The sequence below is a fragment of the Sylvia atricapilla genome, chromosome 13 (genome assembly GCF_009819655.1).
Source record: "Sylvia atricapilla isolate bSylAtr1 chromosome 13, bSylAtr1.pri, whole genome shotgun sequence".
Classification (NCBI taxonomy): domain Eukaryota; kingdom Metazoa; phylum Chordata; class Aves; order Passeriformes; family Sylviidae; genus Sylvia; species Sylvia atricapilla.
In genome coordinates, this window is record NC_089152.1 from 13,242,541 (window position 1) to 13,257,593 (window position 15,053).

Sequence of the window (15,053 nt, forward strand, 5' to 3'; positions counted from 1 at the left end):
CAACTAACCAAACCACCATGAAAGTATGAAAAAGCATTCCCCGCAGAAACACCTTTCTAGATTAACAGAAACAGTTTTTAAAACTTCCTGAATTGTTCACAACAATCTTCCCAACAGATCTCCTTTTTCACTTTCGCTTTTTCAACTAACAGCTCTCCCTGCCAAAAGCCACCCTTTGGGGTTTTTCAAACTGATAGGTGACACCGAAGTGCCCTCTTCTTCCTTTCCCAAACTCTGGAGATGAGAAACTTCAGGGAAAAACCCATGCTAAGAAGCAAGGGCAATACATAATCTCAACACACGAGGTTCCCTATTCTCTGGTGACACCAGTGTGCAATGAACGTGAGGGGAAATTCAGAGAGCTTGATCCAAGCTCAGTCAGCAGGGACTGACACTGGAAGCAGCCGTTATGCCGTGACCCCGCACATCCTGAAGAGGCAGAGCCTGCCGACAGGATACCCTGTGCCGTGACCATCCCACCTCTCCTCACTCAGCCATGGCACAGCCACTGAGGAACTGCTGCCACAAACACACTGATCCCACAAAGCAGAGAACAGCCAAAGAGCTCCAGGACCTTCTGAAGCTCATTTCATACAGACAAAAATTAGGCCATGAAGCTCTGCAACGGTGATGACAAATCAGATACTTGATTCTGGCACCCACAGGGAACAGATTTAATATCAGAATTTCATGCTTTGAAAGGCTATTTTGAACCTCATCCTCTTCATTCACCTTTGCTCAGGAGATCCTTATTTGCCTCCTTCACAGCCACATGCAAGAAATTGTGGATCTAACTCCTGTAGATCCACAGGCAGCTGCAACATAAGCCTTTTTGTGGTCCAAAAAATACACAGGCTGCAGTCTACACCTTTTACTCTTCCATATTGACTACAGACATTCTCAACTTGCCTTGCTGCTCTTTTATGCATTGCCATGCTTCCAGTGGTTGTGGTGGCAGAGGAGGGGACAGGCACATAGGCAGTAAACAGGAACACACCAGGTACACCTAGCAGCACTTCAGTTTATCTAAGAGACTGCTCTCTCAGCCCAGTTTCTCTCCTCAAAAGTCTCTTCCTGGATATAAATGTCTACCCATGCTTCTGCAGTCCTGACATTAACTTGAACGGGTCAATCTGAATTTATTCTGTCTGTATAGCTGAAGAAACTGAGCATTTTCTGCTGCTTTGCACCCACGGGGGGTTTCACAGGTTTAGTGCCCTCGTACTCAGCTGCTCTGTAACACAGACATGCACACAGCCCATCAAAGGCAGCAGCTCTGGGCACAGACTTGTACAGGGATTGTTTGTACAGATGGAACAAGGACATTCAGCTTCTTTTGACAACTTCTGACTGCCAGCCATTCCAGAGGCTGAGGCAAAAAACAAACAAAAAGAAAGAATACAATAATGTTACAACTGAACTGTTAAGCTGTTCCCTCTGAGAATGTAAGCAGCCCAATATGAATCAGGTAAAAACAGCCAATGAAAATAGAAGAAATATTGTTAAAACTACTGAATCTGCCAGGGACTGGCTGCACACAGTGTTTGTATCACTTAGTCTGCTCCCAACAAATTCAAGCTTAAATAGTTTTTAGGGATTATATAGTATTTTAAAGCTATGGGGTAGGGCAATAAGGCTATGACATATTACAGAGACTAAACTATCCAAAACGTCTTGGTCTGATTAAGTGAGACAAAACATCCTCTTCAGAGCTGAGTCAGCAAGATGGTTATCTTATTATCAACTTCCAGGTTTTATCATTACTCTATTGTTAATCGTATTAGTATATTCTAAAGTACATGTTCCAAATGCTAGTCAAAATAACTGGGACTAAAGAAACCACTTCAGTTTCACCATCTCTAATAATTAATCTATTTACTAACAGATACACTGTATTTACTGTGTAAATAGAAGGTTTCCCAGCCAGTATGATGACAATCAGTAACTTAAAGCTTTAATAGAAATGCTTTCCAGCTTCTGATTCTTGGCACTGATAATAAACAGAAATGCTTTTTATGTATGCCTTAAAATAGTTGTAAAATCTGTTCTCAGAGCAGCAAAGCAAGTGTCAAAATAATAAAGTGGCACTTGCAGAAGACAAGTTTCATTTCCACAAAATCCACTATGAAACTACCCATGTTCAATGAATATATATTGAGACATTCTTAAACTGTTCATTTTGGACAAGAAAAATAGCACTTGGAAAAAAAATTCAACTTTATAAGGAGTTCAAAACTAGTTCACAACCCTGAGAATGGAATGGTCTTGCCTGGCTTACAGTCAATAATTACAAAGGACAGGTATTAACAAACTGTTCACGCTCACCCCCATCCTTTCCAACTTCACATGGTAGGAAAATAACACTAAAGACAACTGGGAGAGTGAGTCCTGCCTTAGTGATAGAACTCCAAGAGAGAGCAGAGGACAGAAGAAAAATATAAGGAGGAAGAAAGGGTGAGAAAAAAAGGCAGAGGTCAAGAAATGGTGACATGTTAATGACTAGAGCCAAAGCTTGGATGGTCAATTTAATGTAAAACTTAAAATGGCAGTATCTGCTGGACTATTAGATAGCTTTTTTTTGAGGAAGCCAACATAAAAATGACTGAGTAGTCTAACAGAGAACACTTGGTAGTAAACAATTCCTCTAGGCAATAACATCCTGTTATTCTTTTGCTCCTGCTAGATAGGCCAAGAATCAACTACCACTAAAGCCAAGATAAGAGCACCAAAGCTTATTACAACAATAAAACAGTACAGTAGCATCAGCTGGAAAGATTCTGGCAACATCAGGAACTATATATTAAGGCATTCTTAAGATTCCTGTCTGCATATAGTTCTCATTTGAAAGAAAGCATTTCCCACAGAATGGGAAGCCTTAGGTGGAGGAAAGTACTTCCTGCAATAATCAGACTCCTCAGATGAGGCAGCCATATATGTTAGGAGACATAAATGAGAGCAAGTCTTTTTTAGCATCATCACCTCATTTCACCAGGAGATGGAAAATGGGAAGGAGACTTTCCCATGTGACCACTGCTTCACAACCCAGAGAACACTGTCCCCTCTACAGTGACCAACAGAGCTGAACCTTTTTTCTCTGAAGAAATTATTTCAGAACAACCAAAGTTTCAGATTGAGAAAGATTCCTATTATAAAACTACATTAGCTGATCTTTCAAACATAATGAAAGTCATTAACTTCCTCCTGCCAGTTACAGATCGGTCTTACTAATTCACTAGAAGAACCTAATTGTACCATGTGAGCATTCTGTTCTCATAAATACAAGTCTCACCCACCAAGAAATGGTGATTACTGCACAAATTACACTGCTGTTCAAAAAACACAAGCAAACTCTAAACAAAATCTGGAAACCTCTCAAGACTACAAACTAGCAAGCTTCACTGTTTCTACAAGGGTCTCAACTAATCCAGATACATGGGATTAGAGGACATGCCTTGTAATGGTAAAGCCCTTCAGAGCCTGGAAAAAATTGAGAGCCTTTCTAAAGCACAGAGACATGAATGCCTATTTTTCTGCCTGAGTGCCTGTATAAGAACAGTCAAATATAGCAGACATCTCATACAGAGGCACTGGGGAGACCATAGGCTTTGAACAGGAATTGAAGCACTGGGCAGCCTCAAGCTCAGGCACAAAGGAGCCAAACAACATTACTGGTTTTGTCAGAGGCAATCCAAAAGAAGATCTGCCCATGCCAGTCTCTGGAGTCATGTCTGAAACATTCCTCCACATCAGCATCACCTCCAAAAGACAGCAATATGAGAAGAGTTGTGAGGTAAGGTGTGCAGAAGCAGAGAAGACAAACCACGTATCCTAGTGATTCCCTTCACCAGCTACAAGCTAAGTAACCATGAACAACCTACTCCACTGGTAGGTCCTAAAGGAACATAACAAAGCTTTCCAGAATGAAATTCCATACGCCTATGAGAAATCTTAGGTGACCTGCAGTAAACAAGAACACTTGCTCTACACAAAACAGTTCTCAAGTGACTGAGAAAGCTGAAATGACAAATGCATCCAAAGTAGGAAGTGTATTTTGCCTGTGAGAAGTTCCCATTTCTAGAGTCATTCCTGAAAGCAACCAGACATTAAAGATACAAAAGATCTAAAAATCTATCTAACTTAAAACGTTATCTGGCCAACATAAAAATAGCTAAACTAAACAAGTCTTTAATTCAGGCTGGGAGTGTAGGAACTCTGACACACAGACACCTGTAAATTAAACTGGCTATGAAAGACATCTATATAGACAACCAGTGCCGTTTTACTGAATGCCATCCCAAAGCCCTACAGTGGAAGCAGGTATTATGATAGAAAACAGAAATAGATACAGGACAACTCTCAAGAAATTATATTTTTAACACAGCAAACCACTGAAAAAAATGTAATTTCTTCTGTAACCAAAAAAATAACAGTGCATTAGCTAAGATATCAACAATTCTTACTTCAGTCTTTGAAAGAACATTCCATAATTACTGTTAGAAAATACTGTATTTAGTACTGCAGTCAATTGTCACAAAAATACAGTAAGTGGAAGCAAATACCTCATCAGAAAATGCTTGACCAAAGTGATTGATGTACAGAAACCCAAGTCTCATCAACTTAAAAGTTCTGTATGAGAAAGCCCCTCCTCCAAAACCCTTCAGCGACAAAGAAAGGCAGCAGCAGTTGTGTCAGTCTGCTCCTGTGGGTGTGAACCAACACCTGCCCCTACACTCAAAGGAAAATGTATTCCGAGCACGGCAAGAGCAGGCAGGGCTCCCACACCACGGCCACGCCAAAGTCTGCAGCAGGGAATGTTCCCAACTGATGGCTCCAAGGAACATGGCAAAGAGTGCTGTCAGAGGAGTGTGACCTGCTGGGAAGAAGGAAGTACACTTTATCGCATTCCTTTCCCCTTGAAAAAAAGTTACTAGGGTGACAAAAAGCAACATGTTCTTCTTATTTTCATACCATTCGAGATCTACTTCTCTACTGCTAAGACCTTGGTCTGAATACAGAATTTTGGTCTTTCCACACTGATGTTACTAGAGCTCATTATTTCAATAGTCAACTAAGTCATAAATCCTGTGGGTGACAGGATACCTTTACAGAAGGAAAACTGAACCAGAGAAATTAAGAACTGCACCTGCTAGATTCAGGCATTGCAACACAGACACCTATATACAGCACACACATGAACCTACTGTATCCACAATAACCTCAATTACACCTTTTTTTAATGCCAGCTTCTTCTTGTCAGCAACATCACATCAGTATTCCTTTATTGAGTCCAAGTGATTAATACATCATTAACAAAGAAATCTGTAATAAATGCCCAACTTCAGTTGTGATGATGGAATTCACACTCTAATGCTGCATTCAACTGCCTCAACAATTACACCAACTTCTCCTCACCTGCCTTCCTGATTAACAATTCATTTATAGTTATTATATTTACCATAGGATCATATCCAAAAGCTGCAAAAGGAGGTTTTGCAGACAACATTGCTTTCTTTCGTTAGACAATTCTGATTTACACCCCAAACAAATCCATCTTACAGAACAGGCCCCAGAGCAGCCCTGGGGAAGCAGCAGCGTGCAGACAAACTATGACAAGACTGCAAAACAATGCAGAGAGACAACAGGAAAGTCCTTGATGATACTTTCAGTATGACTTGGGTTTCTGAGCATGTTTTTTCTAGTGCTTCTGTGTAGACAATCTTCAAGATTGTAGTATCTTCACTAAACTCTGTGAGTACAGAAAAAGACCATCCAAAGAACTCTATTTTCCATTCTAGTATACTAGGCAAAAGCAGCTAAAAGAGCAGTTTCCTTATAACCCTAAGATCATTTGTTTCGTCATTTCTGCACGCAGAATCTCACATGAAAACTATGAAGATAACTGAACAAGTTTTTTACATGCGAATCAGTATGTGCTCACTGAATATTAAAGTCTCTGAGCATAAACAAACTGCACTTTTCACATGTCACTTGAGAAAGTTTGTCTAAGCTTTTAAACCACAGAAAAAGTTGGATCTGATAGATTTTTTTACATGGTTTCTCCCCTTTCCCCCAGCTGTTCCAAAGAAACATATTTATGCTCAAAAAGACAGAGGGAAGATCAGAATTGTTACATTTTAAGCAGATTTGAAAATCCTTTCACCATAGCAATGGAGGCTACAAAGCAGCTGAACTGAACAAAGCTCAACCAAGTTAAAATAGAGAGCCTAAGGCATAGAATGTCTTAGTACAACTACATAGCCTCAGAAAGTTACCAGCAACTGAAAACAGGATCTTGCAATAGGAAGTGTTATGCAACCCTTGCAGTATGCAGTACTAATTTTGTATCAGAAATCCTATGTAATTCAAATACTAAGATGAAGAGAAAAAGTCATTTAAAAGCTTTTTTAGTTACTTCTCCAGAAATAAAGCTTAACATGAGAAAGAAAGTCATGCTAACAAGACAAGGAATAGTATTTTAAAGCTTTAACAAACTGAATTCCTATTATGGATGCAACAAGTATGCATTGACACAGAGATCATCATTGCCTGAACACAAAAAAGAGCTGATCAAAGACAATCTGGGTAATTTATCCCGTTGGCTCAAAAACAACATTACTGACATTTCACACAGGTCACCAAACAGCTTTCAAAGGTACTGCTTTTAGTCTTCCTGCATCTGCAATTTAAAAAAACCCTGACTTTCCTTCTTCCTGATAAAGTTAACTATGCCATAATGTTCTGCCCCGCGCACAAGCCTCGGTTACAACCCCACCTGTCTGCCGCTTACACCCAGAAACATGCATCAGCCCCAGCCACCTTCCAAAAGATCCACGTGCTCAGGAACTACGACCTCAGGACAGAGGCCACTGCCAGTCACCCACGGGTTTATTGCAAAAAAACACCGGAACACAGACAGGATTTCACACTCCCGCTGATGGCAATGCTGGGATGAGCCCCACCGCTCCGCACCGCACTGCCTTTTGTACGGCTCTAATCCACGCACCGCTCCCGTCACACCGCCTGTGACACAGCCTGGAACAAAGACGGGATTCTTCGGTACCGGGAAGAGAGCGGGGGGGAGAACAAATCCCGCTTCACTCCGTCACGAGGAAGTTGCGAGCGCACGCGGATCGCTCCGTCCATGGAGGAGGCTCCACAGCTTCCAAGGGGCAAGACAGGAATGCCGGTGCCAGACGGCACGGCAGCCGCCACCTTACGGCGGGCCCGGGCGCAGAGAAGCCGGCACCGGGGCGCCGGTCCCGCCGGGACCCCCCTCATCACCTCACCCCGCTCCCCCGCCCCACCGCAGCGGGTGCGCAGGGAACACCCGGCCCGCAGGGGGTTCGGCCCCCCGGAGAAGCCGCCGCCCGGCCTCCGCGGAGAGGGCAGCGGGAGGCGCGGGGGGCGGCCCGAGGCCTCGCTCACCTCCTCGCCCGGCAGCCCGAGCACCTCCGCAGGAGACGCCGCCATGGCCGCGCGGCGCGCGCCCCCCGCCGCCGCGTTTGCCCGCGCCCCGCCCCGGGCCCCGCCTTGTGCCCGCCCCGGGCCCCGCCCCGTGCATATCGCCATCGTCTGATTGGCGCGCGGGGCCCCAGCCCCGCCCACACGGATGGCGGCGGCGCCTCCCGATTGGCTCCTGCTCCGCGCCCCGCCTGGAGACACGCGCGGCGCGGGCAGCCTGAGGGGGCGCGCGGCCGCCGCCCTCAGCCCCTCAGGGCGCCGCGGGAACCGCGCCGTGCTCCGCCCTGCCCTCCTCCACAGCCCTACCCAGGGCCTCGGCGGGATAACGCCGCTTTTCTAAAATTTTCTCCGGTGGTTTACACTGTCGAGGTCTTTCTTTACAGAATCACGGAATCGATTCTGTTGAGAAAGACCCCTGAGATCATCGGGTACAACCTACGACCGAAGAGCATCGTGTCAACTAGACCAAGGCACCAAGTGTCCAGTCTTTTCATAAATACCTCCAGGGACGGTGACTACCACCTCCCTGGGCAGCCCGTTCCAATATCTAGTCACCCTTTGTGTGAAGAAATTCTTCCAAATGTCCAACCTAAACCTCTCCTGATGCAGCTTATGATTTTTGCACCTCTGAGAGCCAGGCCAAAGCTATGGAGCTCTTGCCTAAAGCCTTGTACTCGGGGAACGTGAAATTGCAAAAATTTGGGGAAAACTGAGAGGAAAAGAGGACTTTGCCCACCAGGATGAGGCAGTGCTGCCTTTCCAGGGTGCTCTGAGAGGAAGGAAGTCCCAGCTGTGTGAGGAGCTGACCTAACACCCAAGCAAAGAGAATGCCAGAGGACAGAAAAAAATAAACTGTAAAAGCCGTGTTTGAAATCAAAACAACAATGTTGTCAAGGCTTTTCTTGAGGAAAAAAATCTGGTTCAAGCCTGTGAATCAATCCCTGAGGAATCCCTCCCTAAGCACCCCTTTCCAGCAGGAGGAGGACAACAGCAAGAGCTGTGCTAAAAAAGCTGTAAATGGAGTGTTTTAGTCTGAGCTTTATAACCATAAGCCTTTCTACAAGCCTAAGCCAAACTCCTCCAGGCACTGCACAGCCTGGGAGTGCAGAGAACATACCTCCCCCTTAGGCTGAACATGCTGAAAATCACGGGTCACTAACAACAAACAAATGTAGCAGCACCTGTACTGGCAAGGAACCAGGGTCTTTCGTCACCTTTGCACTGATCCGGCCTGGCCCCTCACGCCCTGAGTGACCTACTTCTGCCACCATCATCCGGTGGGAAACTCTTCCTTCTCCAAAACAAACAGAGACCCAGGCTCAGCTCTCTGGACTGTGCCCCAGGCAGAGCACAGAACAGCCAGGTAACACCTCCTCAGAAAGACTCAGGCAAACCTATGCCCATTATCACACACACTCACATTCTCCTTCCAGAGGCTAACCAGATGCTCCAAGGAAACGCAGTCCTAATATAAACATCAGTTTGTGCATGTCCCAAAATCAGTGTAGGGTATTACCTATGACAATTCAGGTGAGTGTATTACAGACAGACAAAGTGGCATTTGGGCAAGTGGCTTCATATGAATTGGTAGATATACTTGGGAAAACAATGTCTGTTATAAGACCAACCAAGAAAGTTTGGAAAATAAGACCCAGAAAAGTTTTTGGGTATTTCAAAATAAACGGCCTTCTGTTTCTGAACTGACCCTCTGGACACGCAAAGTTTCCAATTCCTTTGGCTCAGCTTTGCCTATATCACTCTCCTAGCACAAGTTTAGAGGTTTGTCCAAATTTAAATTTCTGGGTGACAGCCAAGGAAGGAAAATCTGCCTAAGTTACAACAGGCACGATTTCCAGGTCCAGCTTTTTCTGGGTTTGAGTATAACGATGATTACTAAATTGTTGTTACAGCTTGCTAGAAAAAGCATGTGGGTTTGTGGCTGTCAAACACGAGCACTGGGTTTTGCAGTGTTGTCTCCCATACTCTGCTAGAGTGTACAAACCATGTCAAACGGAAATCATCAGAGCCCCAAAAGCTCACAGCTGAGGTTTTTTGTTTTGGTTTTTTTGTTTGTTTGTTTTTGTTTCAAAATTGTATTGGTTAGTCTACTAAAAGGTACTCTTTTATTTCTCCCTATAAATATCTTACTATACTTTACTGTCACTAGCCAGAACTCTGTCTGCCTTTCTGCAGCCTCAGTTTTTCTCTACAGTTAAGACTATAGGAAGAAGCATCCTAAAGTCCTTTTCAATAAAGGTTTTCACTGTGAATATTTCATTAGCACTTCACTTATTGGGCTTTTCTGTAGAACATCAAAACTCAAACATTAAATTTTAAATAATGTGTCATTTCAATAACTTTGAAATTTAAAATAATGCCCTTTTGAAATTCACGACAGGACATTAACATACTCATTTTGTTATATTACATTTTTTAAGTTGCAGAGTAACACAGCACTGACTCATTTTTTGTGTGGAAAGACCACTGACTGTCCAGAATAGGAGTTAGAACACAGTCTAACAGGAGTTAGAACACAGAATGCCCAAATCCATAAGCAGATGACCTGCTATGAACACATCTGAAACACAGACCTTGTGTTTCTGGGTTTGATACCCCGAGGCATCCATATATTAAGGTAAAGTCTATGTGCATTTTCAGTGGGATCAATAGTTATCTCCAATATTCCAGCAAGATATCTATCACTTCACCCAAATAACTATTTTACCTAAAAACAGGGGAACATAAACCACAATATATTAACAAACATCCATTTCTTAGGTTAGATATCTATCTCCAGCATTTAATATTTTATGGTGTTATGCTATTACAAACTATTAGTGAGAGAGAGCTCTTCTGAAAGCAATTAATTGATTTTCAGTTGCAGAGAATAACCTGAATTTGGATCATCTAAGTGCAATGGAACACTCTGTATATTCACACAATTAAAAATCTGTTAATATTTTATCTCATTACTCCATCCCAATAGTGAGTTCTTATCTGGTAACAAAATTGACTTTTCTTGACATGTAAATTAACTTTCAGTCCCTTGAAAGATCAAAAATTTACAACTTTTTTTTTTTTTTAAAAATCCATATCTTAGCTGATGACATTCATCCCGATAGATCCAATTTGTGGTTTGAATCTTATATACATTTCTGATATATGGTTTGTGTCTTTATCATAAATGCTTTTCCTAGGCCAAAGAGAATCTGTGAATCATATACTGAACTACTTTGAAAAAACCCAACAAAGCAGTGTTTGCTTTTAAAGGAGGAAATTATGTGTATAAAAAAAATTGTTTCAGAATTTCAAAGGATTATCATAATAGTCTTTAATTTAAGAATATATGTTAACTATAGATATGGTTAAGTGATAAAAAAGTGGGACATCGAGTAACACCAAAGGATGTTTTAACTTATGAAGCGTAGGATACACTTTTGCTACAGAGGATTTTAAACCAAACTGGATACATTATCTCTGCTGGTCTTCCTTTAAACCAAAGGCATAGAAGTCTTTTTAACTGCAACTAAACAACAACAACAAAACCCAGATGCAAATGGCAGAAACACATTTTTGTCCTATTGTCTTTTGTTCTACTGAGTCATACAATAGAAAATGTTATGAACCACTCACAATGTCACAGTGACAGGCAAATGGAAAACTGTGTACAACAGGGAATTAATAGAAAAAAAATATATTGGTCATGAGTCACTGCTATGACTAAGAGAAGTAAACATGTATTGGTATCCTAATAGTCTCAATTTCTTTACTATCAAGGCAATGTCTCAGTAAAGAGACTAATGCAGAGATCTAGTTAAGAGCCCAAGACTTAACACTCTTGTTGGCTCTACTGTTAAATACAGGCTAGAGCCTGGCATTTAATACTAGATTTCAAACACCATGACAACAAGATGTAAAACTGATAGGAACATAAAGGTTTAAATTTTGTAAGAAAGAACTTCAGTCTGTAGTCACTCCAGGCTGGCAGCTGTCTCTGCATTGCATTGCAACTGGGCTGCTGTTAGCTCTTTTGCAGGTTTTCACCAGCCCCTTCCTGCTCTTTTTCACTCTCAGTTCTCCAAAGTCACAGGTTCTGTTTTCCTTAACTTTCCTCCTTTCCCTTAAAAGCTGCATATCCTTGTTTGGATTCATGTGCTTTCTGTGTTGCCTGAAGCCAAGTCACTGCCTCCAGCAGTCTCAAGCCCTGCAGCTCTACTTGCTCCTGCAGGATGACAGCAAGGTGTGACCATCACCCAGGGACAAGACCAGATGTGAACAAGAAATTCTCTGCTCAAGTAGCTCCTTTCCAGGGCAACCTGCAGACGAAATTTAACACTGCTCTCCAAGCGTGGGCCTGTGTTCTCCAGGCATCAACACCTGCCCTGGGCCAGCTCCCTTCTTCCCTGTCTCCCAGGAAATATGCCGAGTTCTCCAACTCTCACAGGGTAGAAGAGAAAGATATAAAAACTGTTTTTCCTAATTTTGTGACTTGTATAACAGTTTACAAGCAATTTCTTTCCAAAATATCTTTGTCTTGATGAGCAAACCTGCATAGTAAGAAGAGCAACTGTAGTGGAGGTGGAAAGTCACACTCATTTTGTGCATATGCATTTGAATGAAATGGTAAACACTTGTCTGAATCACCACCACTCAGATGTCATCTTTTTCACTCTATTTTCAGTTTGAGGGGGAGGAGAGCTGCCAGAACAGAAACCCGGAGGTGATGAGCTCCAGTCAACTGCTGTCACACTGTTCCCAGATTAATTATCCACCAGTGATCCCATGTTTAACACACTAATTGTGGGTATTTTTGCTAACAGCTCAACCCATCACAAAGTTAGAGAAGAACTTTCCAGGGAATTACATATTTGGGGTTTTCTTCTTTAAATACCTTGAGATTATCCCTCTTCATATGCATATGAAGTAGTATGTGCTATACGCTCTTTGCCAGTGCCTAAAACATTGCTAAGACCGGGAGAAGCTCTGTGACGTGTGACTGAGCACCACTAATGCACTCCCATCTTCCCACATAGCAGTTTCACACAAGATGCTCCTTCTTATAGTGTTTCTCTCTTATTTCATTAGGAAAACGGGAATAGTAAATAACTGCTGTTATTAAGTTGGTTCAAATTACTTCTGAGGTATTTTTAATGTTCAAATACTTTTGAGTACACAGATTTTCAAGGTGTTATCCTTGGTTCACTGACTGGCTTCCAATGATCTTGAAAGTTTTGTCACTGGGAATTAATTACCGATAATGCCAAACTACACTTAATAGCACATCATCCAAGAAATATCCACATATCGTCAGGTCTGGCTGGCATAGGAAGTAATTCCACGAGGAGGTACTCCTACAAACCAGGCTGACTGACAAGAATGTTGGGCTCTGTGCGTGCTGTAAAATGATATTTATTAATGATTAGATTATTACCTCTGTTAAAAGCAAAGGAAAATGCAAATATCCTCCTGTTATTATACAGCTCCTGTTTTTGATAAAAAGCTAACCTCAGATAACTCCTAAAGCACTGAAGCCATTTAAAGTTATGTGCAAAACAGGTCTCCAGCAATTCCTTGTTAGTAAGCCCTGAGATCTCCTATTTTGGTTTTTCAGAGACAGCCATTTTAGGCTCCTGTGTTAGTTTTGCTGTCCACAACTAACCCTTGTCAGAGCAGATTTTAGTTATGCCATTAGTACAAGAACCAAGAACCTTTGAGCAGAGCCTCTTAGACACAAGCACTTCACCATCCTTCTCATCTCTACATATGTAGCAGGAGAGATGGTTTTAATTTTTCAAAGCAAGTTGAAATAGAATCAAGAAGATTTTTTTCCCAGTCAGAAATGATTGCTTATACACAGCTTTTTAAACAACACATTTGAAAATGCCTCTTCTTGTCTCAGAGCAATGAGGATTTGGGCATGATCTCTCTGGGAAACGATTATCATAGCCCTTGGAACAAGTGTCCTTTTGAAGTACTGATACAGAGCAGGCAAATAAAACACTCAAGGACATTCTTGATAGGGAAAGGAGATGACCAAGTCCTTATCAGTTAATTTATAATGTAGGACAAGTTACAGTGCTGTGCTTTCCCATCCACACTAGGAACAAAAGGAGAATATTTGCAAAAAGAGAGCCCAGTAGTTCTCTGAGGTAAGGATGTTGAGAAGTACTGATTTGAAGCAATAGGTCGGTTAGCTACCTGAGGAAAACTGCAGGGACAGCCTCTCTTGATTCCCACTAGCTACCTCCTCCTCCACACAGTGCTTCACAAACCTGAGGCTACAGATGGACTCAGCCCCAGCAGCAGTCAGGTAATGAATACCCTGTTCTATTATGTCATCACAAAAATCCACTGCAAATTTAGGTTACTAAGTGAACATAAGGATATCAACCCCTTGAGAAATAAAAAAGTATTTTCAACTTCCTATGCATCTTCTTCTTCCTACCTTGACCACATATGAAGGCTTTAAAAGTACATTTAGCTTATTTGGTATAATATATATGCAACTTAAAAATAGTTCAATTAAAAGGTGGCCCCTTGCATGCACAGGTAGGCTAAAATAAGGCTCATGAGCTGCTGAGGCTCACTTCAGTCCTTGGGCAAATTTTCCAAGTACAATTTTAACACTGGACTCAACACCCCCCTACACAAACAGCAGCGTATGCTTTGCATCAGTAGCATACTGCTAACATTACTTGAATCAGCAGCTTGAGATCCACTGAAAATTTTATTCTAATAGGCATCATCAAATTAGGTAGTGTGGCTAGGCAAAGTTCCAACGATATATAACTGATCATAATCCATATAAAAGCAGTTTATTTAAAAGGAGGCTGACAGCAGAGAAAAGATGAGCCACAGGGACAAAAATGGACCCTTATAATGATTTCAGAACTGAGGTATTACCAGATATAGAAAGTGGGTAGGCAGGCCCAGGAAGAACAGACTCAGGAGGAGGCACGACAAAGCCATTGGAGAATACATATGCAAATGTTCCAACACATTTCAAGTATTTACATCACTAGTAGGCTATTTCCTACATATCCAAAGCACATGGCAGAAATGTTATGACCTATCACGAACTATAATCATTCAGTTATGTATTCTGCATTATATCAAGGTAGTCTTTGATTTGGGGTATTTAAACACAAATCTTCAAGAAACAGCTGTCTTTTTAGCACTAAATGCTTTCCAAACAATTTTTTTCCATGTCCTCAGTTCACTTCTGACATAATTAATGTGGCTTTCCTGAGTTTGTATTTCATCCCCTTCTCTTTTTTTAACAAGTTGGGTAGGAAAACCAAAAGAGACTGAAAGATTTGCCACTTCATCACATAATGTTAACTATGCATTAGAAGGTGTTGGTTTGTTACAACAGCAGTAACAAAGGCACTCAGATCCTGTGAAGTAATATTTAAAATGCCATTTGCTGGAGTAAGCACTACAGACAGGACAGTACAGTCTCACATCCCTTCAGATCCCCCAGCTGCGCAGCACAGAATAGGCCTCCAATCCACACACACATCTTGCCCGTGGAGGGCTGCCTTATTTGAGCTATTACAGGATTTTCCTACCAGAAAACAACTCTGCTCACT

The 15,053-nt window shown here is 42.0% G+C and overlaps 1 protein-coding gene across 1 annotated transcript in view; it reads right to left on the reverse strand.

Moving 5' to 3' along the window:
• NEDD4 (NEDD4 E3 ubiquitin protein ligase) overlaps positions 1-7,507 on the reverse strand; it is a 48,799-nt gene extending 41,292 nt beyond the window's left edge. The window contains exon 1 of the mRNA XM_066328479.1: positions 7,426-7,507. Coding sequence (XP_066184576.1) covers positions 7,426-7,470 — 45 coding nt within the window. The 5' untranslated portion in view covers positions 7,471-7,507. The remainder of the gene's footprint in view (positions 1-7,425) is intronic.
• Positions 7,508-15,053: the final 7,546 nt, after the last annotated feature.